The sequence below is a fragment of the Neofelis nebulosa genome, chromosome 6, assembly GCF_028018385.1.
Source record: "Neofelis nebulosa isolate mNeoNeb1 chromosome 6, mNeoNeb1.pri, whole genome shotgun sequence".
NCBI classification, from domain to species: Eukaryota; Metazoa; Chordata; class Mammalia; order Carnivora; family Felidae; genus Neofelis; species Neofelis nebulosa.
In genome coordinates, this window is record NC_080787.1 from 45,683,346 (window position 1) to 45,706,131 (window position 22,786).

The 22,786-nt window shown below is 54.9% G+C and overlaps 3 protein-coding genes across 5 annotated transcripts; 1 reads left to right on the top strand and 2 right to left on the bottom strand.

Annotated features, from left to right (window-relative positions):
• The first annotated feature begins 3,652 nt into the window (after positions 1 to 3,652).
• HSP90AB1 (heat shock protein 90 alpha family class B member 1) lies at positions 3,653 to 9,698 on the top strand. The gene is made up of 12 exons (XM_058734105.1): positions 3,653 to 3,776; positions 5,221 to 5,367; positions 5,806 to 6,012; positions 6,107 to 6,266; positions 6,409 to 6,542; positions 6,651 to 6,959; positions 7,383 to 7,548; positions 7,719 to 7,909; positions 8,021 to 8,168; positions 8,292 to 8,560; positions 8,844 to 9,177; positions 9,298 to 9,698. Exons 2-12 carry the CDS (start codon positions 5,221 to 5,223, stop codon positions 9,405 to 9,407), a joined length of 2,175 nt encoding a protein of 724 aa, XP_058590088.1. The 5' UTR covers positions 3,653 to 3,776; the 3' UTR covers positions 9,408 to 9,698.
• A 226-nt stretch (positions 9,699 to 9,924) lies between these two features.
• On the bottom strand, positions 9,925 to 13,416 carry SLC35B2 (solute carrier family 35 member B2). Of its 3 annotated transcripts, XM_058734114.1 has the most exons (4): positions 13,281 to 13,415; positions 12,555 to 12,748; positions 12,206 to 12,360; positions 9,925 to 11,485 (listed from the first exon to the last, which is right to left on the bottom strand). In XM_058734114.1, exons 1-4 carry the CDS (start codon positions 13,289 to 13,291, stop codon positions 10,547 to 10,549), a joined length of 1,299 nt encoding a protein of 432 aa, XP_058590097.1. In that variant the 5' UTR covers positions 13,292 to 13,415; the 3' UTR covers positions 9,925 to 10,546. The 3 variants fall into 3 exon arrangements, with proteins under 3 accessions (XP_058590097.1, XP_058590098.1, XP_058590099.1); XM_058734115.1 differs by lacking the exon at positions 12,555 to 12,748 and having other exon boundaries at positions 13,281 to 13,416; XM_058734116.1 differs by lacking the exons at positions 12,206 to 12,360; positions 13,281 to 13,415 and having other exon boundaries at positions 12,555 to 12,635.
• Positions 13,417 to 14,036: 620 nt separating this feature from the next.
• Positions 14,037 to 21,616, bottom strand: NFKBIE (NFKB inhibitor epsilon). The gene is made up of 6 exons (XM_058734117.1): positions 20,994 to 21,616; positions 18,507 to 18,609; positions 17,609 to 17,831; positions 16,459 to 16,547; positions 16,023 to 16,262; positions 14,037 to 15,128 (listed from the first exon to the last, which is right to left on the bottom strand). The coding sequence occupies exons 1-6, from the start codon at positions 21,359 to 21,361 to the stop codon at positions 15,063 to 15,065; spliced, it is 1,089 nt and encodes a 362-aa protein (XP_058590100.1). The 5' UTR covers positions 21,362 to 21,616; the 3' UTR covers positions 14,037 to 15,062.
• Between the last annotated feature and the right edge of the window lie 1,170 nt (positions 21,617 to 22,786).

Here is a 22,786-nt window from a genome sequence, read left to right on the forward strand (position 1 = left end):
AGGATGTCAGTTTAGGGTATTCCCCACTCCCCCCCACCCCCGCCGGAGTTCAGAGATTATAAGCCTCATGGAACTGGGAAGAACCAGAACTGACAGGACACATCTGGCAGCCACTGAGTTCGGGAAGCCAGTTTGTTCTGGGAGTTAAGGATCCAGAGCTACCCCTCACTCGTATACAACCTCTGATGTCCCGATGCCTTTGGTTGCTTGATTCATCTACTGCCTCTTAGCAACCCTCATTGGCCTCCCTGATCCCCCTGAAAGGCCAGTGGCACAGCCTAATTGGGAGAATTCCTAGTCTGAGCAGCAGCTAAGTCTCTGTGCATCCTCCAAGACCCCACTTCGCTTTAGGCTAGATTAGGGGTCTGTAAGTCTTCTCCGTAAAAGGTAAGAGAGTAAATATTTTAGACTTTGCATGCTCTATGGTCTCTGCCACACCATCAACTCTGCCACTGCGGCATAAAAGCAGCCAAAGACAACATCCAAACAAGGGTGGCTATGTTTCAGTAAAACTTTATGAACACACATCCGAATTTCACGTACTTTTCACAGGCCAAAACAGTATCTTTCTGTTGATTTTTTTCCACAATTAAAAAAATGTAAAAACCATTCTCACCCATAAGCCATCTAAAAGCAAGCAACAGGCCCACCAGCTGCAGGCTACAGTTGGTCAACTCTTGCTTCAACTGGCTACCCTCCAACGACAGAAGGTTGGGCTGGGTCTTTGAGGCCTGGTCAGGAATAAAGGGTATCTTGGGAGCAATAGGCATTGCAAGTGCTCCTGGGAATAGGACTCCGGAGATCTAGAGGGTTTTAAGCTTTGACAGCCTCCATGGCTTCCTCCAGTCTAAGTTAAGGTCAGAGCATCTTTTTTTTTTTTTTTTTTTTAACATTTATTTTTGAGACAGAGACAGAGCATGAACGGGGGAGGGTCACAGAGAGAAGGAGACACAGAATTTGAAACAGGCTCCAGGCTCTGAGCTGTCAGCACAGAGCCCGACGCGGGACCCGAACCCACGGACCGTGAGATCATGACCTGAGCCGAAGTCGGACGCTCAACCGACTGAGCCACCCAGGCGCCCCAAGGTCAGAGCATCTTAACATGGCATTCGTGGCCCTCTGTGACCTGAACCCTGCCTGCAGGGCTACTTTTAGCTCTTCCGCCTCCTTCAGGGGCTCCTAGGCTATGGTCCTTCTGTCAGGGCTGTGCCTTTCCATGCTTTTCCCTCTTCCGGGAATAGACCTGTGTCATGGGCTGACTAGTCTTGGCCCTAAGCCTGCCCCTTCCCCAGGCTGAGCTGCCTGCCACAGCGCCCTGTGGACTGAAACCTCCGTCTTGTTTATGCATTTTTGCATCCCCAGGCACTCACTGTGGGAGCTTAAGTTAGTGTCAGTGAGTAGGAGAAGGCTTCCAGAAGAAAAGCCTTCCAGAAATTCTGTGCTAGTGCAAGATTTGAGATCTTCCCATTAGGAGACCCGCGAGGAGTCTCTGGTCCTAATACTGATCATCACGTGATTTCTGCTCTGCTTTGGACTTGGGTCCTGGGAGGGGAGACAGCATCCCCACTCCATTCCTGGAGCAGGGAGCAAGGGTTAGTGCAAAGGCTCTGAGCTCACTGTCCTCATTGAAGCCTTGCTTCCCCAGTTCATAGAATGTGGAGACTCGCTTTTACCTCTTCACAGGATGGTGAAATGGTGTGAATGCTTTTTGTCAACTAGGGAGATGTTTCATTAGCTAGAGCCCTTCTGCCCAGAGGAAAAGAAGGTATATTGAGGGAGGACACTCTTGGTTTGAGATTTAGATCAGGAACAGAGAATCCTGGGGCATTTCTGGGAGTAGCACCCACACCCCTTCCCAAACCCATTAAATTCTCCTAGCCACCGGCTTCTCACACTCCACAAGGAAGGAAAGAAGAGCAAGGAAAAATACAATTGGGGTGGTGCTAAGCCTGGGGCAAGGATGAGGAAAGCAAGGATCCTTTATTCTTCGGAATTCGACACATAAAGAAAATACAAAGGAAGGAAGATGGGGCACCAGGGCTGATGAGGGAGGGCTGTGGGGCTGGGGGTGGGGGTGAGGTAGGGGAGGAACCCCTCCCCAGCATTCCAGCGGCGGACACAGTGGGCCAAGAAAGCAGTTGATGGACACCTACAATGTCACAGAGCAGGAAGTGGCCATTCTCTTCCGGAGGGGCTGTGGGCCCAACAGGATTCCAAGATGAGGCCTTGGATAGACAAGGACAGCTTTCCATCTGAAGGGCACACAAAAGGGGTAGAGCCGAGCGAAGTATGGCGTCCCACAGCTCCCTGGGCAGGCTAACGGCTTGGGAGCTCCGGCGCCACATCTGAAGAGGAACAATTTCTGGCAGCCTTCAACGGGCTGCTCTCTGGGAAGCGTCTTCAAGCGCCCTCCAGGAGCCCCTGCCACCCTGCAGGGGTCCCTGGAGACCCTCTGCTCCTCCGGTCTGGCAGCTGCAGGAGCGAAGAGGGCCAAAAACGAAACCAGATTGAGAAAACAGCTCGATATGCTCACGCTGGGGAGACGCATGTCTCTGTGTTCTACACACGTGGGCGACTGCAGGAGTTGGGGAGGGTCCCCCCGGTGGCCAAGTCGTCCCCAGTCTCCGCTCGCTGAAGGCGCGTCAGCACAGCCGCCCCAACAGCCCTGTGCTATGTGATTGATGGGGAAGGGATTGGGGGAAGGTCAATCACTCCCTTTTTGCTCCATCCCACTCCCGAGGGAGTGCCGAGCTAGCTGGGCCTGGCAGGTGGATAATAGGGTCCCGCCAGCGGCTTTAGACGGTAAATAGGATTGGGACAGCCCACCCCCTGCTCCCCGGGGACCCCGGCCGATTCCTAGGGGGTAACACAAGCAGCTGCAGAGACAGGACCAGGCCGCAGAGGGCGGGGCGGAGCCTGGAGGAAAGGGGCGGGGTGGGGGCGGTACCTCCAAGGCGGGTCTGGAAACTGCTGGAAGTAATCGCAGTACCGCCGTCGTCGCTCCTTCCGCCGGGCGCGGGCAAAGAGTCCCACTGCTAGCCCGAGCCGGCGCCCTTCCCCCCGCCCCCCCCCCACCAGGAGCCACGCCCCGCTGCAAAACGCTGGCTCTTTCTCCTCCCCGAGGGAGGACCGGGCTCCCGGGGCTGCGTGAAGTTAGATCTCGAATTCTGCACTGTCCCTAAGGAAAGCCCTTTTCCCTTATTGGGCTGTAGGCATGTGTAGGGCAGATTCTAGCAAGGAAGTCGAACCTGGGAGTCGAGGTCGGAGTGGTTGGCCTTTCTATCCACTTTTGGTCTTCCTCTTGGCCAGGACACTTATGTGTGGAGGCGCCTGTATTAGGGGTTTATAGGGAGGTCAGTGGGATCCTCGCCACTAGATCCCTCGTTTATGTCATGTGAGCATTCTCAATCTCTAGTTCTTGGACGGTGGTCGAGCCTTGGGAGTACGGAGATGCGGCCACGAAAAGCGGTACTTGCGCGTGCTCTCAGGGCGGAGACTGAGACCGGTTGCTTCCGCCCTTCCCCGCCCCCTCCCCTATTTTGGACCATGACGTCAAGGTGGGCGGGCAGCGGCAGGTGCCGGGCTGACCCGCATCCTCCTTTAAGGCGGAGGGATTCGGGGACGGGCAGCTGGTCTGTGCTTCGCCGTATATAGGGCCACTGGGGGCGAACAGCCGCTCTCTTGAGTCACCCCCGCGCAGCCTTGTTGCGGATTTTGAGCCGGACTTAGTCCCTGCTCACCGTGGTCTGTAGTGCTTACAGCTCTTCTCCTTGAAGGTAAGGTCATTGGTTCCTTTCAGGTGTTTCTGATTGGATTGTCCTTACGTGTTGCTTTCGTCCATCGTTTCCTTTTCAAAGCCTAGATTTTGTCGTGTTGGAGCGGTCTTGGGATAGGTCAACTCAGAATTTTTGGGGTGTGTGGATGGGACAGGGCTCTCGAGAGTTGGGCTAGTTTTTTCATCCGTGCTTTGGTGCGGCGTTTCCCTCAGACGGCAACTAGCCGTGAGGGGAGGTGGGCCGCGGAGTGGGCTTGGGGTAGTGGGCAGCTGCACGTGGTGTCCGCGCCGGCCCGGGACGCTGCCATGTTTGCCCCTCCACTTCCGGACGCGGCTACGGGGCGCCGGAGGGTCCCCAAGGGTGGTGGGTGTGCGCGCTGGACGTGACTCAGCACAGCCTGGTGCTGGCCTGGCTTTGCCATCTCTTCCGTGGGACGCATTTTTCCAGGGCTTTCTATTCCTTTATGTGAGGTTTTTCGGCAAGGAACGATTACGGCCGGCTCTGGTCCGCCGTTCTTTCTTTCCAGAGCTTTTCTGCAGTCCCGGTGAGGGGGAGGGGAGAGGAGGGGGCAGGCTCTGGAAGATTCATGGGCCCTTTCCTCCCCCGCCCCTCCCAGAGAGCTGAGATTGTTCTGGAAGCTTCTGGAGCCCGGCGCCCCGCCCTGGTGCCCGGATGCTGGGGCGAAGGGAGGCTGCGCGGTGGCGCCCCCTCCTCGCGTGGCCCTGGCCAACGCATGTCCGGCAGTGACGAGGGTCTGCCCAGCCGTCTACGGCCACCATCTTAGTTGTGTTTGGTTTCGTTCTATATTGCAGCCACATGTGTTGAGGGGTGCTTTATCCGTTCTTTGTCTTAGCCTCTTGGGCGGGTATCTTCCGGTCTCTTGGGTTATCTTCTATCCTGTGAGGCAGCAATCCCACGTGAGCTTTTGATGTGGGAGATTGTCAATTGAAGAGAGCCAATTCCGGATTACTGGCCATTTAACATGAAATCGCTCACCTTGGGCTATTGGATTTTGTAACAAAAAAGGTGGTGGAAACGTAGTAGGTGGTTTTCTCCTTCACCTGAGTTTGGGTTACCTGGAGTTGTTATTCCTATTCCTGGGTTGGGCCCAGTATCTGCATTTTGAACAGGCTACCAGGTGATGCTGAGGTTTTGGGTCCCACAGATCAGTTAAGAGCAGTTTGGTTTCAAAATACCTTTTCAAAAAGCTTGACCTTGTGTATTGTGGTGAAGCAGCTTTTTATTTTTCTTTCTAAGTTGGATTCCCACTAAGAGAAGTCTTTAAAGAAAAGGCGCTACGGTTTTTGAGGAATATGTTCATTACCTGGATTAAAACAGCTTGGACTAAGTCTCTTTGAGTCTTCCGCTGTGACCGGGGAGAACTTGAAGTGTTAAATGTGGAGCCATCCAGTTCTTTTGTAATTCTTGATTGTTCTCATTTTAGATGCCTGAGGAAGTGCACCATGGAGAGGAGGAGGTGGAGACATTTGCCTTCCAGGCAGAAATTGCCCAACTCATGTCCCTCATCATCAATACCTTTTATTCCAACAAGGAAATTTTCCTTCGGGAGTTGATCAGTAACGCTTCTGATGTGAGTGGTGTGGGCAGCTTCATTTGTGGTTTTTGTTTTCAGCACTCCGGAAAAGAGAAGCGCGGTTTGGTATTTTGTGGGGCTGCTATTCTGAAAACGTTGATGTGGATAGACGGGCTATTGTAACTGTAAATGGTTCTTTTTGTGTTCTAAGTTTTATTTTGAGAGTGAGGGAGGGGCAGAGAGAGGGAGAATCCCAAGCAGGCTCTGAGCAGTCAGCATGGAGCCCAACACACGGAGCTTGAACCCACAAACTGAGATCATGACCTGAGCCAAAATCAAGAGTCAGGTGCCCCAACTGTATGTGGCTCTTACACGCCAAGTTTGGGAGTGGGTAATCAAAATTGATGCTATTTGGGAATAAAAAGTCGTATTCTTTTGGACGAAGAGCTGGGCTTTTAGGAAGCAGAATTGTAAAAATGAGATTTGTGTTTTCAGGCCTTGGACAAGATTCGGTATGAGAGCCTGACAGACCCTTCCAAGTTGGACAGTGGTAAAGAGCTCAAAATTGACATCATCCCCAACCCCCAGGAACGCACTCTGACTCTAGTGGACACCGGCATTGGCATGACCAAAGCCGATCTCATAAATAATTTGGGAACCATTGCCAAGTCGGGCACTAAAGCATTCATGGAGGCTCTCCAGGTATGTGGTATTTCAGCTAGGTGCACGCCATCCATTTTTGTGGATGTTTGGTTTGCTGTTTTGTTTTAAACTTGTTTGTAAAATTTCCTGGCAGGCTGGTGCAGACATCTCCATGATTGGACAATTTGGTGTTGGCTTTTATTCTGCTTATCTGGTGGCAGAGAAAGTGGTTGTTATCACAAAGCACAACGATGATGAGCAGTATGCCTGGGAGTCTTCTGCTGGGGGCTCCTTCACTGTACGTGCAGACCATGGTAAGACGGCTTTCCTATTAGGTTGTCTGGGTTAGAATTCTGGGGAAACCTGTAATGGAGATCTTGAGGGTGTTACCTGTGGAGTCGTTGATGACAGGTCTGCATTTAGCTTCATTTTTTATACTCTGTGATTAACTCCTAGGTGAGCCCATTGGCCGGGGCACCAAAGTGATCCTCCATCTTAAAGAAGACCAGACAGAATACTTAGAGGAGAGACGTGTCAAAGAAGTGGTGAAGAAGCACTCACAGTTCATAGGCTATCCCATCACTCTTTATGTGAGTATGGACTGGTACTCCTCACGTGTATGTCTGCTCTTTCGGGGAGTTCCAAGGTCCCCGGTTTTGGTTTCTGAAGTCTGGAACTACTGTCTTTTGTACTTTCAGCTGGAGAAGGAACGAGAGAAAGAAATCAGTGATGATGAGGCAGAGGAGGAGAAAGGTGAGAAAGAAGAGGAAGATAAAGATGATGAGGAGAAGCCCAAGATTGAAGATGTGGGCTCAGATGAGGAGGATGATAGTGGGAAGGACAAGAAGAAGAAAACAAAGAAGATTAAGGAGAAATACATTGATCAGGAAGAACTGAACAAGACCAAGCCCATTTGGACCAGAAACCCTGACGACATCACCCAGGAGGAATATGGAGAGTTTTACAAGAGCCTTACGAATGACTGGGAGGACCACTTGGCAGTCAAGGTGAGAAGCCTTGCATGTTGATTGAATAGGAAGAGCAGGCAGAACGGGGTTGCTGGTAGTAGACCATGGAACTTGCCCAACTGTTTGGTGGTGGGAACTGACTGCCATGGATCCATGTCTTTTCACTTGTTGATGACCCTTTTAGGGTAAAGAAAGGACATCTCAGTGACCTCACTTTGTCTCTCTGGCAGGTTCCTGATAGGACTGTTAACTCATTAATCCCAGGATTATACATAGCAGTACCATTGTGGATCAGTTTGGGGCACAGGAGTTTAATTTTTTCAAAAGAGGTCCTATGATGTCTGTTCTGTCATCAGTGCTTAGGGAAGATCTCTGTTCCAGACAATTCAGTGAATGATGTGATGTTGGGACTTAAAGGTGTATCTTGAAATACACTACTGGCTTACTTTGAATTTCTTTCAGCACTTCTCTGTGGAAGGTCAGCTGGAATTCAGGGCATTGCTGTTCATCCCCCGTCGGGCTCCTTTTGACCTTTTTGAGAACAAGAAGAAAAAGAACAACATTAAGCTCTATGTCCGCCGTGTGTTTATCATGGACAGCTGTGATGAGTTGATACCGGAGTATCTCAGTGAGTGTCCTTTTGGCCGAATGTAGTTGGTTGGGTAAAGTCCTATAGTGCTCTCAGGAAACGGAGGTTTTGTCTTTTTTTTTTTTGAAATCGGGTTCAGTGAGAAAGTGGATCCTGTTGAACTTAGATGACCCTGTCTACATTAACTCCCATTTTCTTCCTGATTGCAGATTTCATCCGTGGTGTGGTGGACTCTGAGGACTTGCCCCTAAACATCTCCCGAGAAATGCTCCAGCAGAGCAAAATCTTGAAGGTCATTCGCAAAAACATCGTAAAGAAGTGCCTTGAGCTCTTCTCTGAACTGGCAGAAGACAAGGAGAACTATAAGAAGTTCTATGAGGCATTCTCTAAAAACTTGAAGGTACGGAAGTAGCCAATGCTTACTTATTAATTAAGATGGAGGGTTTTTTTCATTCACCTAGAGAGTAACAGATTATTTACAAGTAAGATCGTTTTCTTTCCACCTTTGAAGCTTGGAATCCATGAGGACTCCACTAATCGGCGTCGTCTTTCTGAGCTGCTGCGTTATCACACCTCCCAGTCTGGAGATGAGATGACTTCTCTTTCGGAGTATGTCTCTCGCATGAAGGAGACCCAGAAGTCCATCTATTACATCACTGGTATGTTGGAGCCTGGGTCTGATCAAAGCCTCATGGGGGTATAAGGAAATAGGGAGGACGTTTAGGAATACCTGGGAACCGGTAGGCGGCATTCTGATCCCTGAGTCTCTCTCAACCCTGCAGGCGAGAGCAAAGAGCAGGTTGCCAACTCCGCTTTTGTGGAGCGGGTGCGGAAGCGGGGCTTCGAGGTAGTGTATATGACTGAGCCCATCGATGAGTACTGCGTGCAGCAGCTCAAGGAGTTTGATGGGAAGAGTCTCGTCTCCGTTACCAAGGAGGGCCTGGAGCTACCTGAGGATGAAGAGGAGAAAAAGAAGATGGAAGAGAGCAAGGCCAAGTTTGAGAACCTCTGCAAACTTATGAAAGAAATACTGGATAAGAAGGTTGAGAAGGTAAGCGGTTCTGGGACTAGGATGTAGTTTGTAAATGCTTTAGAGCTGTTTCCCTCAGAATCTTGTGGTGCTACACAGTTAGTAGTTTTAGGTCGCCTGATTTGTGCAGAGCTTCTTTCTTTCCCCTTTCGCTGCTTTTACCAGGCAGGTGGGTTGGTATTTTTATAAATATTTGGGAACCATGAAGTGTTTCTTCTGAGAATAGAACTTAACATACCATCATCTTAGCTTGGAAATGGTAATCAGATTTAACATAAACATAAGTTTTTGTCATTATCCACAGGTGACCATCTCAAACAGGCTAGTGTCTTCACCCTGCTGCATTGTGACGAGCACCTACGGCTGGACGGCCAACATGGAGCGGATCATGAAAGCCCAGGCACTTCGGGACAACTCTACAATGGGTTATATGATGGCCAAAAAGCACCTGGAGATTAATCCTGACCACCCCATTGTGGAGACACTACGGCAGAAGGCAGAGGCGGACAAGAATGACAAGGCTGTCAAGGACCTGGTGGTGCTCCTGTTTGAAACCGCACTGCTCTCTTCTGGCTTCTCACTGGAGGATCCCCAGACCCACTCCAACCGAATTTACCGCATGATCAAGCTAGGCCTGGGTGAGTATCTTTGTTACACCAGAGTGTGGCTAGGAGTTGGGTAAACTAGGCTCTGAGGGACAGATTTGACTTAATGGTATTCGGGTTGACATTCACGTGGCGTTCTTTCCTACTTAACAGGTATTGACGAAGACGAAGTAAGTGCAGAGGAACCCAGTGCTGCTGTTCCTGAGGAGATCCCTCCCCTTGAGGGTGATGAGGATGCGTCCCGCATGGAAGAAGTAGATTAGTTTCTACCTGCAGACCTGTGCCCTCTGTATAGTGTCCCCATGGCTTCCCCGCGGCCCTGAGTGGCCTCGGTTCACCTGGTTCCTTCTGCTGATGTCTAGTGTTTTGTTTTTTTTCCCCCTCCTGTCTTTGTCTGAGGCAGGATACAAGGGCCTCGGGCCTATCCCTTCCTATATTTGATGAGGGGTTTGGATGTGTACTGTGGTTTTTTTGTTTATTTTGTTCTGAAGTTAAAGTATGCAAAATAAAGAAAATACAGTTTTATACAGTTCTGCTTTCCCTTGTAAAGTGGATCTGGTGCCTTCTGAGTTTCTTTTGCTTTCCTATTCCAAGTTGTACCTGCTTTCATCCTGGTAATCGGTTACTCTGGTACATTGAAAGCTGAAGTCACTTGTAACCATCTAGCAGTTCTGAAGTCCCCCAACAGACTCTAAAGGGTAGCCACAAACCAGCATGTAATACTCTGTCCCCTTCCTAAAGCACATACTTCAGTCAACGAAAACACGGGACTCGAGACCATTGCAGCAATTTAATTTAATAAAATAAAATTAGAGCAAAAAGTTAACATTTCCAAAGTACCAAAACCTGCAATGGGCTCTTGGAGCAGAGCCTGGGGATCCAGGAGCAGAGGGTGGTGGTGCTGGGTAGGGCTCTCCTATCCTTCTCCCCCAGCACAGCACCGTCTTTCAGGGACTCCCGGGAAAGCAGCACTTGGAGCCTACAACACTTGTGCTTTTCTCAACCAGAGTAAGTTCCATAGGTCTCTGGGAGGGAGTCTGCACGGGTGGGCCATTCAAGGTAGGGGACAAGCACAAGTGTGTTGGTGGCAGAGCCCACAGGGCAAGCCTTCAGGGAATTTTGAGAGGGGCCTCAGAAGGTGCTTCTGCCTTCTCAGCAAGCCCCTCCCACCCATTGAGGAAGGTCCTCTACTCTACCTTGGGGCTCAGAGGAATCCCTACTGGAGGACGGGTGACTTAAGGCAAAGGGGAAGGCTGACTCCCGGACTCAACCCCAACCTGCAGAGCTGGTTTGTGATACTAAAAGCCTGCATTCTGACCTTGAGCCAGCCGCCTCAAAAGTTACAGTAGGAGAGGAAAACTGGTACGGTGAGGTTCTTGTTGGACTTCATCTCTCAGGCCCCTCAAACTTTCTGCACAGGGGACTCGACAGGCACAGCCTTCTTTCCCCGTTGCTTTAGTCGGCCCCGGGCATAGACTCTGAGGAGGAGGGCAGCAAAGACCACAGCCACCCCCAGACCCCCCACCACAGTGACTGTGTGGCCGTAGAGGAGGCAGGAGAGGAGGATGGCGAAGGCCTGGCGGAGGGTCATGATGATGGTGAAGACGGCGGCCCCGAACTGCCCGATGGTGTAGAAGATGAAGAGCTGGCCGCATGCAGAGCAGACTGAGAGCAGAAGGGCATGCGCAGCAAATTCACTGTGTCGCCCCATGAAGCGGGTCCCCTCCAGGAGGGCCCCCTGCTCTAGCAGGGAGCCCACCGTGAAGAGGCAGGAGAAGAAATTGACCCCAAACATCATCTGCACCGAAGACATCTTATAGGCAAACAGGGCATCCTGCCAGTTTGAGGTGAAGCTGTCAAAGGCGATGTAGCCTGCCAGCAGGATGAGGCCGGACAGGGTGGTGGCCGGGGAGCTGCGGGGCTCCGGTCCGCTGGACAGCAGGAACATGCTGACCCCGATGGAGATGAGGCCGGCCGTCAGGTATTCCCAGTGTTCGTAGCTGCGCCGAGACACCAACTTTCCCATCAGCATGACCGGGATCACCTTAGAGGCCTTGGCCAGCACCTGGGTGGGAAAGCTGACGAACTTGAGAGCTTCATACTGACACCAGCTGCTGAGCACGTTTGACAGGCTGGCAAAGGAGTACCGGTACATGGGCGCTCCGTGCCGGGGCTGCTTACAGAGGATGCAGCAGAGGCCAGCCACCAGCAGGGCCAGCACCCGGTTCATCAGCACCAGGAACTGGGAGTCCGTGAAGCGCTCACCTGGCGAGGTGGCAGTAGCCCCATAGCTGCGGGTCATCACTCTCTCCTGCAGCACTCCCCAAGTCAGGTAGGACACCTGGAGGGAGGGGCGGGGAGGAACGAGGACCGAGAAGGTAAGAGGAGGAGAAGGTGGCCCGAAAGATTTCGACCTCCCTCTTCCTCAGAAAAGGTCTAGATGATTCAAAGGACAGCGTACGTATGTTGGTCCCTCTGTAATAACCAGAAGTTTCCTCTCCCCTCCAGAGCCTGGATTCACCTCGGAAGGATCAAGTGTGTGTGAAACGATGACAGGGGCTTTAGGCATGCCCAGACCCTGTCTGCCCCACAGGAGGGTAGTTAAAGCAGACTCCATCCCATGTAGCCTCCTGTCTATCCTCAGTGGATTCGGGGAGTAAGACTGGACACCTGTGCGGCACGTGTAGGACTAGTAGTGCCCGCTCCGAAGTGCCAGGACTCCGTTATCTTCGCTCCCTGTCACATGCAGTAGTGGGGGGAGGGCTGCGTGGCTTCCCCAAACTTTGATCAGTGGGTTAGCAGTATATGAGACATCACTGCAGGGGGAAGGGTAGTAACGGCACAGGAGAAATCACACAAGAGGGAAAGAGGAAGGGGGAAAGACAAGACAGTGGTTATCCCGACCACCTCTAAGATGGTGGTACTATGCGCCCCCTGGAAGAGGGGGCCATGTTAACACAGCCAGCAAACCGCGGGGGGCTGGCAGGGTGAAAACTTTGGTTCCCCACCGTACCTGTCCTGGGGCCCAACCCAGGAAGAGAGGCAGAGCCTGCCTACCTACCTGGAGCCCCGCGGCACAGAAGAGCAGCTTCAGGGCCTGCCAAGTGGGAGTGGTCTCTGCCGGCTCGGTCCGGGAAGCCAGAGGAACCTCATCAGAGGCCTTGGGCTCATGGCCAAACACACAAGTTTTCACCAGGGGAAAGCAGAGACCCCTGCCTAAAAAACAGGCAACCAAGGTCAAGAGCCAGTATTCTCCCCAGCACCTCCTCTTGCCCAGAGCAGCCAGCGGCCCTGCTGTCAGGCCTGCAGGCATCCCTCCCTCCCTTCCCAAGCCACAACCCAATCTGGACTGCTGGTCAGCACTCATAATAGGGACCTGGCACGCTTCCCCACCCTTTCGGCACACACACCTGTCTCCAGGTAGTTCTTCCGCTTGAAGTACTGCACCAGCAGGTAGCCAGGTACCATAAAGCTGGCATAGCCAGCAGCATTCACCAAAAAGCGGAAAAACCACAGCTGCGTCCATGACTCTGGAGGGGCTTCGGGGGTCTCCCCACCTGCCCCCAGGGAGGGGAGCGCAGCCAGCACCACCACTGCCCACCACCTGCGGGGACAGCGGACGTAAGGATTAGGGTGCCGTTCCTCATCCACTCGGCCCTCCGGAGGGGACTACACTGGAGAAGGGCCCGGAGTCTCCCCGCCCCCCTCAGCTGCAGCCCAGCCCGGACAAAGAGCCTCTCTCTCTCCTGGGGGGGGGGGGGGGCCGGCGCGGGCCAGGCGGGGCTCCCTCCCTCCTCGGGGGCGGACCCGCCCCTCTGGCCACACAGGTTCCCTCTGTTCCCTCCAGCGCTGGCCAGCCGTTCGGGCTACAGGCGGCGCCCCCTCCTCCCACCCCGCCCTCCAGGATGCCGGAGCGCCAGGGTTCCCAACTCCTCCGCCCGACACTCCCGGACCCTCGCAAGGAGGACAAGCCCAGTCCACGCCGCGCCCCCCCTCCCCGCCGGCCCCGGGCTCCGCTATGCGGGCCTGCCGCCGGGCAGCTGGGATCCCACCCGGCCCCTCCGTGCCCAGCAGCGGCAGTCACGTGGCCCGGGGGCTCGGTCACGTGGGCCCGCCGCTCCCCTAGCGCCCCCCACCTGGCGTCCATGGTCCGGGCCGCGTGGGGCGGAGGGGGGCCGGGGAATGCGGTCCCCGGGCCGCGCGGTCCCTCCGCTCCCGCTGCCGCCTCCAGGAGCGGCCGGCGAGCGAGCGGCTAGCGGAAGTGCCGCGCTCTTCCCGCCTCCCTCCCCGCGGCCGCCCCTCCGCCCCCAGCCGCGACCAGGCAGCGCCCCGGGCCGCCGGCGGGCCACAGCGCCCCCGCGCGGCCCGGAGGGAGACGCGGCCCGGTATCCGGGAGCTGGGCCGCCCAGGGCGGGGAGCCCCCAGGCCGTACGCCCGCACCCCGCTTCGTCATCGCCCTTAGTCCACACAACCAACCCGGGAGGTAGTGGTGCCCCTGCCCTCTTGGGACAGGGACATTGACGTCGTGCGTCCCAAGCACTTCCTCTTGCGCCACCCCTTCCCCGTTTTCTGACGGGAAGATACCTCCTTCCTTTCCCCAATGGGCTGCAGCTCTGTCCCAGCTCCCCAAGACCTTCAGGCTCGGCATGACCTGGCCCGTCCACCTCGCCCACTCACCCACCCTCTGCAGAGTCCCACCGGCCTGCTCTCCGTTCCTCTCATTCACCAAAGGCCTTCGCCTGAACGCTGTCCCCACATCCCTTACTCGTCCTCGTGTCCAGGTGGAGATGACAGTCCTCACAGACCTCCCCTGACCGCCCAAAGTGTGGCCCTCCACCAACTCGTGTTCACCTTCCCACTCTTTTTTTCCCCCTCACAGAATCCACTGCAGCTTGTAATTACATATTTATTTGGGCGTTTGTGATTTTAATGGCTGTCTCACTCACTAGACCGTAAGATCCAAGTGGCCAGAGATTGTGTCGTTGGTTTATCCCCCTGTATCCATATTGGCCATACTCACCTCACAGGGACTTCAAACGTGTGTGCAATGAAAGGAAAAACACACAAAGCCACCTCCCTCTACAGGCTGGCCTTTCTCTCCAGGCTCCTCCAGATGGCCACCTCCAGGGCAGTGGTGATGCCTCCCACCCGGCGGGGGGGGGGGGGGGGGGTCTTCTCATTCAGGGCAAGGGTTTGTGCTGGACAGAGAGGCCTGAGGATGGTACCCCCCCCCCCCCAACACGCACTCCCTACCTAGCAGAGTCCTACCCTGCTCAAGTGGCAATTTCCTTCTCTCTGTCTCTACCATAAGGTCACAAGGCAGGCCTATCTAAAAATCCCCAATGCACGCAGACATGCACGTGAGCAAAACAACTGTAGGGGGGGATCTTTATAAAGGTCTCTGCTGTTTTAGTGTCATGTTATTGAAACTTCCCCTTCCCCAGAGGGTCAGTTCAGGGCCTTCTGTGTGAAGTCTTTAAACAACAGTGTTTTTAAGAGTCCTCAACAGCAGTGAGATGGAACCCCTCAGGGTCCTGCTTGCTGATTTCAGTTTCTCTCCTCACTCAGGAGAGTCCATGTCTTCCTACTGATTGGCAGTTTCAGGCTGACCCAACGTGGGTAGAAACAAGAGCCCTTGACGTCTTCTAGAGGAAATCAGGCTTTGCCCAGGATACCTGGGGCTTTGGGAGTCTTCAAGAATCTCCATCCACCTGGGAAAGTCTTCCTTCCAGACTTGCCTTCTCTCACTTGTGATCCCTCCTCTCCGCTCAGGACCGTACTGGCCCCAGGCTGTGGCCTCAGCAGTCCCCAGGACACCAGAAGGGCACATTGTCAGGGCCCAGACTTCAGCAGCTGTAGCTCCGGCTTCCGGATGTGAAGAGGTGGGAGTCTCCGGGGCCCCAGACTCTGCCCTGGCTTCAATCGGCACACAGCAGTGGCTTCCCAGAGATCTTCAGGTCATCAAAGGGCAAAAGAGCCAAGGGCTGAGAAAGAGAATAGAGAGAAGCAAAATCAGGGCCCATGGGGAAAAAGCGGCAGTGGAGGAAGGGAGCTGGGAAGACAGATTGGACCATTTCTCCTCCACCAAATGACAACTCAAGGACATTGAGGAACAAATCTTCCCACTAATCCCCAACACAGCAGCCCCTCTGGGCTAGGCAGAGCCCTGAAGCCTTAGGCAAGCCCTGACTCTCTAAGATATCAGAATATCAGAGCTCCCACCCTGGAGGTGATCTAGCCCATGTGTCTGGTTTTGTGTTTTTTTTTTTTTTATTTTTTGGCGGCGGGGGGGGGGGGCAGGGGCGCGGGGGGTACTTAGAAAACATTTTGAATATTTTTTTAAGTAAGCTGTAGGCCCAGTGTGGGGCTTGAACCCACAACCCTGAGATCAAGAGTTGTATGCTCTCCTGACTGAGCCAGCCAGGAGCCCCAGAGTATTTTTTACTTTGAACATTTTAAAATGGGAAAGACACTACAGGAAATCTAGGTTCCATCTTTCTTCAAAAAATTCTAAGACCTGGCAACACTGGGTCCACATTCTTCCTCTGCAACTATCTGCTGAAGCTGAGTAGAGTGACCCTTGGGCATTGACTCTGGTCTCTCACAGGCCCCATCACCTTGCCTTACACCTATCCTGTCTCACCGATCCACTGTAGCTGCAGGGCTCCTGTTAGAGTCCAAGTTTGGGCTCCCTGGGCTTGACCAACTAAAAAAACAGAGGGGCAGAGGCTTGCCCAAGGTCCCACAGTTGGTGAGTGGCAGAGTCGTGGATTACACCCAGGGATCCTGACTCTTTGGCCCTTTCAGCCATTATGGTGCCTGTCTCTGCTCTAGGTGCGGGAGGTCCTGGAGAGCAGAGCTGAGCCTATGCCTCTTACGTCCTCAGCCAGGTCCTGGGGAGTCTCGTCTTCCACGTTCCGCAGCAGGGAGTCGGCACCTGCCTCGCACAGAGTGGATGAGATGCTGCTGAGGCCCCGACCTGCCGCAAGGTGCAGGGGTGTGCACCCGTTGAGCATGCGGGCATCTACCCGTGCGCCAGCCTGGAGCAGGAACTGCACCAGACCCCGCTCCTGGGTCTCCACAGCCAGGTGCAGGGCTGTTTTCCCACTGGTGCCCTCCTGGAGGAGAAGAAGGATGTCAGCCAAGGCCCTGGAGAAGAATCGTGCTGGGCCTGGGCCCTGGATAAGAATCGTGCTGGGCCTGGGCCCTGGATAAGGAGGCGAGTGCCACCACTGCTGACTGCTAGGCAGGGGACTTGGGGCTGGATCAGGCGGTGGGGCAGGCCCTGGGCTGGGCCCTGATTGGCCCTCTCACCTGTGTGTCAATGTCAGCTCCGTTCTGCAGCAGCAGTTCCATGAGTGGCCGGTTCCTCTGCAGGGTGGCGATGTGGAGGCAGGCCAGACCTGGGATGGGGGTGAGGGTGGGGGCTGCTAATCAGCATCCACCAACTCTCTCCCTCCCTCTCTTCAGGGACCTCCCTACCCCTCAGCCCCAAGGGACTCACTGCCCACTCAATGCCTCTGATCACAGGAGTGTTAAAACACAAACCCAAAAACCCCCTCAAAAGTCTGAGGGGAAAGGAACTCAAAGTTTCCACCTTTTCAGAGTCATGTTATTGAAACTTTCATGCTTCAGGGGTCAGGTTGCTGAGTGACACCCCACATAAGTGCACCGTCCCCCAACATACATTCCCCTCCCCCTTCCCCCTCTCCCCGCCCCCCCCCCACCTCTAACTCTACCTGCCTTGAAGCCCCATCCAAAAGCCACCTTCTTCAGAGCTCTCCAGGATCCTCAGGCCCCAGCCACCCCTCACCCCCACCCACCCCGAGGGCCATGTCCTGCCCTGTGCTTCCCTAGCCTTCTTGCTACCCGCTTTCTGGCGTGGAACCACCCCCACCCCCCACCCCCACCCCCGCCTACAGAACTTGATTCAAAGTGACATCCCTCACCTCCTTCAAGTCTCTGCTCAAATGCTGCTGCTCCTTGAGGGTTTCCCTGGTCACTCTCTTTAAAAATCACACCCGCCCCATCCCTCACATTCTAGTTCTCACTCTGCTCTACTTTTCCCACAGCACTTACAGCTTGGTAACCTACTAGAGAACTCACTTCTTATATTTAGTGTCTGCCTCAATCGCTCTCCAGCTCCTGGAATAATGTCTGGCACACAGAAGGCCCCCGGTACATTTTTGTTGCATGAATTAACGAGTTCGTCTAATCTCTGGTAAACTAAATATCTTGAGGGCAAGGTTTAGCTCTCTGTTTAGCTCACAGTAGGCTCTCATTAAATTCTAAATCAAGTTCATTCATTCATTCGTTCATTCGTTCCTTCAGCAAAAAGGTACTGAGTACCTGTTGACTTAAAACTGGAGGTGCATTGACAGACAAGCTATGAACCTCCTTTTCCTGACAGTGGGGTCCATCTCTTGTCCCCTCCTCATCCCACAGGCCCTGAGGCTGCCCATACCTTGCCAGTTTTGCAGCTGGAGGTCCAGGGAGTGAGGTGGTCCTCGGCCTGGCTCTGGCCGCCCCTCCAGCAGGCAGCGGGCACAGGCCAAGTGCTGGCGCTGGCAGGCCACATGCAGGGCCGTGTCACCGTGTCTATCCTGTAGCACCCGACTGGCCCCCTTCAGCACCAGGGCCCGAACTGCACCCGGCTGGTCCAGATGTACAGCCAGATGGAGTGCTGTCTGTAGGCACAAAGGGTCCAGGGCTGTTGTAGCATGCTCCCACCTCTGGGGACGTGCTAGGGTGGACACAGGAATTACCAGCTGCCAGCACCTTTTTTGAGGGCAGCTTATAAAGGCTATGGCCCTGGTCTTCCAAGGAAACGCTACCAAACCCTTCCCTCTGTCCCTGCCCACCACCCCAGTTCTGGAGGCAGGGTGAGGAAAGTGGGCCCCTGCTCTTCTTAGAGGTCCCCTCAGCCCCTGGAGAAAGGACAGTTGGGGGCAGGGAAGACCTCTGTTATCCTTGGGGGCCAAGTGACAAGGACGGGCTGGAGGGAGGAAAGACAGAGGCACCAGGCAGGCAGTCTCAACCTGGCATACTCCTCTTTTAAGGCTCCATGCAGATGCTGCCTCCTGTATTAATGCTCCCCACAGACGCTGGGTCCCACAGCAGCTGGGGTCACAACTCTGGTCACCATGCTATGAAATCAGGGGTTGACAGGAGTCCCCTAGCCCAGGCTCCAGCACCTTGTGGGCAGAGGCGTGTCTTACTTGCGTGTAGCATCAGCTTCTGTCCCAGGGTCTGGGATATGGTTTCCTGAGTGCGCAGCCCAAGTACCCTCGTGTGGCTGCTGGGAATGGCTGTCAGGGCAGATATAGGTATCTGGGCATAGCCCAGCCTCTCCCCCCACCCACCTGGTAAAGGTTGTTCTGAATGTCCAGGACCTCCTGAGGCAGCAAAGCCAGGCAACAGAGCAGCACGGCTGGGGCCTCGTGAATCACCGCCAAGTGGACCAGCCTGGGAGAGGGAGACCAGGAACAGGGTTTAAGTGTTAGGGCTCAGGCCAGAGACAGTGAGCTAGGGTCCTGGGGTTAGAAGGAAGAACACATCAATCTCTAAGAAGACACACATAGGGTCGGTGTAGGAAGTGAGAGTTTGGGCCAGGAAGTGAGGGTTGGTGAGGGAAGCCAGGATCTGGCGGGTGGGAGTTCCAAGTTCCCATCTCTGGCCTTCAGGGGGGGGCCTTGGCTGAGTGGGAGCGTGGGCAGGGTGCTGATGGGAGAAGGTCCTTCCTGTTCAGCCTGCCCACACCCCACTCCCCTCTGGCCCCAGGGCCCCACCGGGCCGGCTGCAGCTCAAAGCCAAACTGAAAGCTGCCGGGGTAGCACAGAGGTGGTTTCCGGGGCTGAGCTCCCCACGTCTGCCAACCCCAACAGGGAGGACTGAGAGGGCAGGAGCGGGGTCACCCCCACTCGGGGCAACTCAGTGGTACACATTCCAACGGAGAGAACACAGAAGCTCGTGGAAGAGGAGACAGCGCGGCATCCTGTCCTGCTGCCCTTTCACAGGGGGATCAAGAGGGTCACTCTTCAGACAGCACAGACTGGGTGGGGCCTGACCAGAGGCCCTCCACTCCGAGGACACTTCCAAGGGGAGGTCTGTGCAGTGCAGAAAGTGTGTGTTTGTTGGGGGCCAAAGAGCCTTACTCTCTTGCTCAGGTGGGAGGGGGCAGTTGGGAGGGGAAGTTCCAGTCCTGGGGTTTCCCCACATCAGGTGGGGAAAACGAAAGCCAGAGCTGGAAGGTCTAGGGTGACAGCTGCCTTGGGGCATGAAGTGCCTTGGGGGGGTAGTTTGGGTAAAGGCCTGTCCGGGCTGAGGAGGGGGCTGCTCAGGCAGAAGGGGGGCAGGCTCAGTGGCGGGTGGCAGGAGAGGCCCAGGAGAGAGTGACTGAGGGAGGGAGGGAGGAACCGCTCTGGAAATCCCCTCGGCCAGGGCCTGTTCTCTAGGTCACATTCCTGCAGCCACCTCCCTCTCTCCCTGTCTCCCCTCCTCCCACTTCCTCTCCCCACTTCCATAAGTCCTATAAGCCAGACACCTCTGAGGGAAGACAGTGCCCCCTCCTCTCTAAGGACCTCCTGGGGAGTCCTGACACCGCTTCTCCACCGCCCCTAACCCCACAGTCTAGACACCTGTCTTTAACTAGAGCCGGGTAAAGGTTTCTGCTGAGAGGCTGACAAAGGACGGCAGTGCCAGAAGTCACCACTCCCTAGGTCAAAGGTCAGCCAGAGGTATTCCACATGGAACCCCCAAATTCTTGGTTCTGGGCCTGAGGGTTGGTGATCTGGGCGGGATACAAAAAGGCCTGAGGTCATTCCTCTCCCACTCCCTGGGTCCAAACGCTGTCTTTGTCAAAGGCCACCCAGGATTAGGACCCTCCCATCTCCTCCAAAAAGCAAGTCAAGACAGATACCTGCTGTCTCCTCTACCCTCCCCACCCCCATTCATTCCAGCATCCCCAGTCTGGGACCCCAGCCCACTCCACTCTGTTCCTCATCCACAAATCCCAGCCACCCCCTCTCTTGACAGTGTTTCTTCTTCCTAAGGGACAAATCCTCAACTGGCCAGTCCCTCCCACCCAAACTACTTCTTACTTCAACTGCCTGCCCCCCCCCCCCCCAGCCCAGTCCCCACCAAGCTCCACCTGGGCCTGGGGCAGGAAGGGTAAAGTAAAGGGGTCAGACAGGACAGTGAGGGGGACTTGGAGGGCTCAGGAGGTAGAGGGTGCCGGTAAAGCTGACTCCAGCCCTCACTTCCCCTTTCACAGCAGAGAAGGAAGTAAGCTGGGCAGCCAGCCGCCTGTCTGTCTGATGGGGCAAGAGTGCTCCAGCCTGGCTCACCCCCTCTTCCTCAGGGCTAGCCTCAGCTCTGCACCCTGCCAGCACCTCCATCCTTAGCTTCCTGACCCCTCCTGGCAACCTGTAACTGGCATCTTTTGTTCCCCGAGACGGGGCATTCTGAGGTCAGGGGCTGGGAATCCCAGATATTGAGCAAACAAGGATACCTACCCTCTTCCCCAGCAAGGAAAAAAAAACCCTAAAAATCTGGACTGGTCAGGGGAATTTTCTCTTCCAAGGGGTGGGTTATTGGTAGCTTTCCAAGCTGCTAGCTGGGTTCCAGGTGTCTGGTAATGATGCTGGGGCCTCTGGTCTGGGCCCCTCCAGAGCTAAAAAGTGGGCTAAGAGTGAAGTCTGGAGTTTGGAAGAGTGGGGACGGCCCCTTCCAGCGCGGGTGTCTTGAGGGATCCTCACAGAGTGGGTTCCCGGCCTGTTGAGGCTCCTGGCAGGCCCAGAGTTGGCATCGATTGGAAGGGGTCCCTGTCTCAGCTTAGACCCCAGACTCACGTGTCTCCATCCTCCGAGATGTAAGTGAGTGCTTCCAGCTGCTGAGGGCTCAGCGCTCCCGCTGCGGGGAGCGGAGAGCGTGGGGCTGGGTCCTCGGTCTCCGTGCCTCCCAACAAGGGCAGTGGCTCCGTGAGCGACGAGGAGCCATAGGTGGAGTCAGCTCGCTCCCCATCTGTATCTTCCTTCTCCTGTGGCTCCTTGGCTGTTCCCGGAGGATGGGTCCAAGGCTGGGGGCCGCCACTGTCCGAAGGTCCGGAGGCCGGGGCCGGGGTGGGCTCGGGCAGGGAGCGCAGAGAACGCAGAGACTCGATGCCCGAGTCGTACTGGCTCTCATCCGTCTCGTCCGGCCCCTTGCGCGCCTCCGACATGCCCGCGGTGCCGGCCCACGGGGGCCAGGTCCGAGCAGGATCCGGCTCCGGGCTCCGCCGCGCCGCCTTTCCGGGTTGCAGGTCCGCCTTGCGGAGCTGGCGCCCGGCCCGGAGTGGCGTTCTTCCCGGGCTGCGGGGGCCCGAGGGGTCGGCGAGAAGCGCGGGCGAGGCTCGGAGCGCTGGCGGGTTCCAAGGCAGAGGCTACTCCGAGCAGCTGGACTGCCCAGTCGGCCGCGCTCTCTCGCCCCGCCCCTCCTGCCCCGCCCCCGACAGACGCTTCCGGACCGAGGCCCCGCCCTCCGGAATCCCCCTTACCCCGCCTTCTGCGTTGGCTCCGAGTCAGGGGTTACCCGGTCCTGAGTCACTCGTGCGTTAATTCACCCATTCATTCATTCATTCATTCATTCATTCACCCATCCTTCCATCCATTCACATTTTCCCCCGTCCTTCTTTTTTTCATTCATTAATTCCATGCATTTTCTTTGCTTCCTTCCCTTCTTCCATTTCTTCATTCATTTTTTCCATTCATTCACTCATTCGTTTGTTTTTAAAGGAATATTTATTAACTGTCTGCACAGGCTGAGCTGAGCGTCTTGCAGGGAAAGCACGTAGGTGATGGGACGGGGAGCCATTGCTTCCTATCTCCTGCCCATTTCTCTCAATTTCTCTGTTTTTCTCATCTATCAGTGCCCAGGAGTTTGGGTAGGGAAAGATAAGATACCCATTGTCTGTAAAGAAGCAGTTTTCCCTTTGGGTCCTGGATAGAGGGTCTCCTGTGTCAAACTTCCAGATCACATAGAATTGGGCATGAGGACGGATTTTTAATTTTTGTTCTTTTTTGAAAGTAGGTTTTCCCAGGCAGGCCCTTGTCTAAAAAAAAAAAAAAAAAAAAAAAAAGGCAGAGTGGTCATATTTTTTGTTTGTTGTCTAAAAAAGCAGAGTGGTCATTCTTCACAGGGATGAAACACTGGCTCCGGGTAGTTACAACATCTGGTTACCCCCAGCAGGCAGGGAAGTTTAGTTCCTCCTGGTGGGGCCAGGATGGGGAGGCCCCAGACATGCTGGGCCATGCTCTGCTGAGGTCCCCACCACAGCCACAGCCCTAATGCCAGCACATCTTTCCTCCTTCCCTGTCCCTGCTTTCCCTGGGTCTAAAGGGCCTAGGGAGGTTGCAGGCATACTCCACCCACACAGTGAGCCCCAAACTAGTGCCCCATGATTCATCCCCTACCCCAAGTGCCAAAACCTAGGGCAGCAGTGACTTTAGATCATCCCCAAGGGAACATCTCCCTATTCCATCTCTAGCATTGGTGGAAGGAAGCTGGAGTGAGTGTAGACAGCTACTAGCCAGCTCTCCTACTGCCCTCCTCTGTGCAACAGCATCTTAACCATCTATCTGACAGACATGTATGGGGCTTCTCCTAT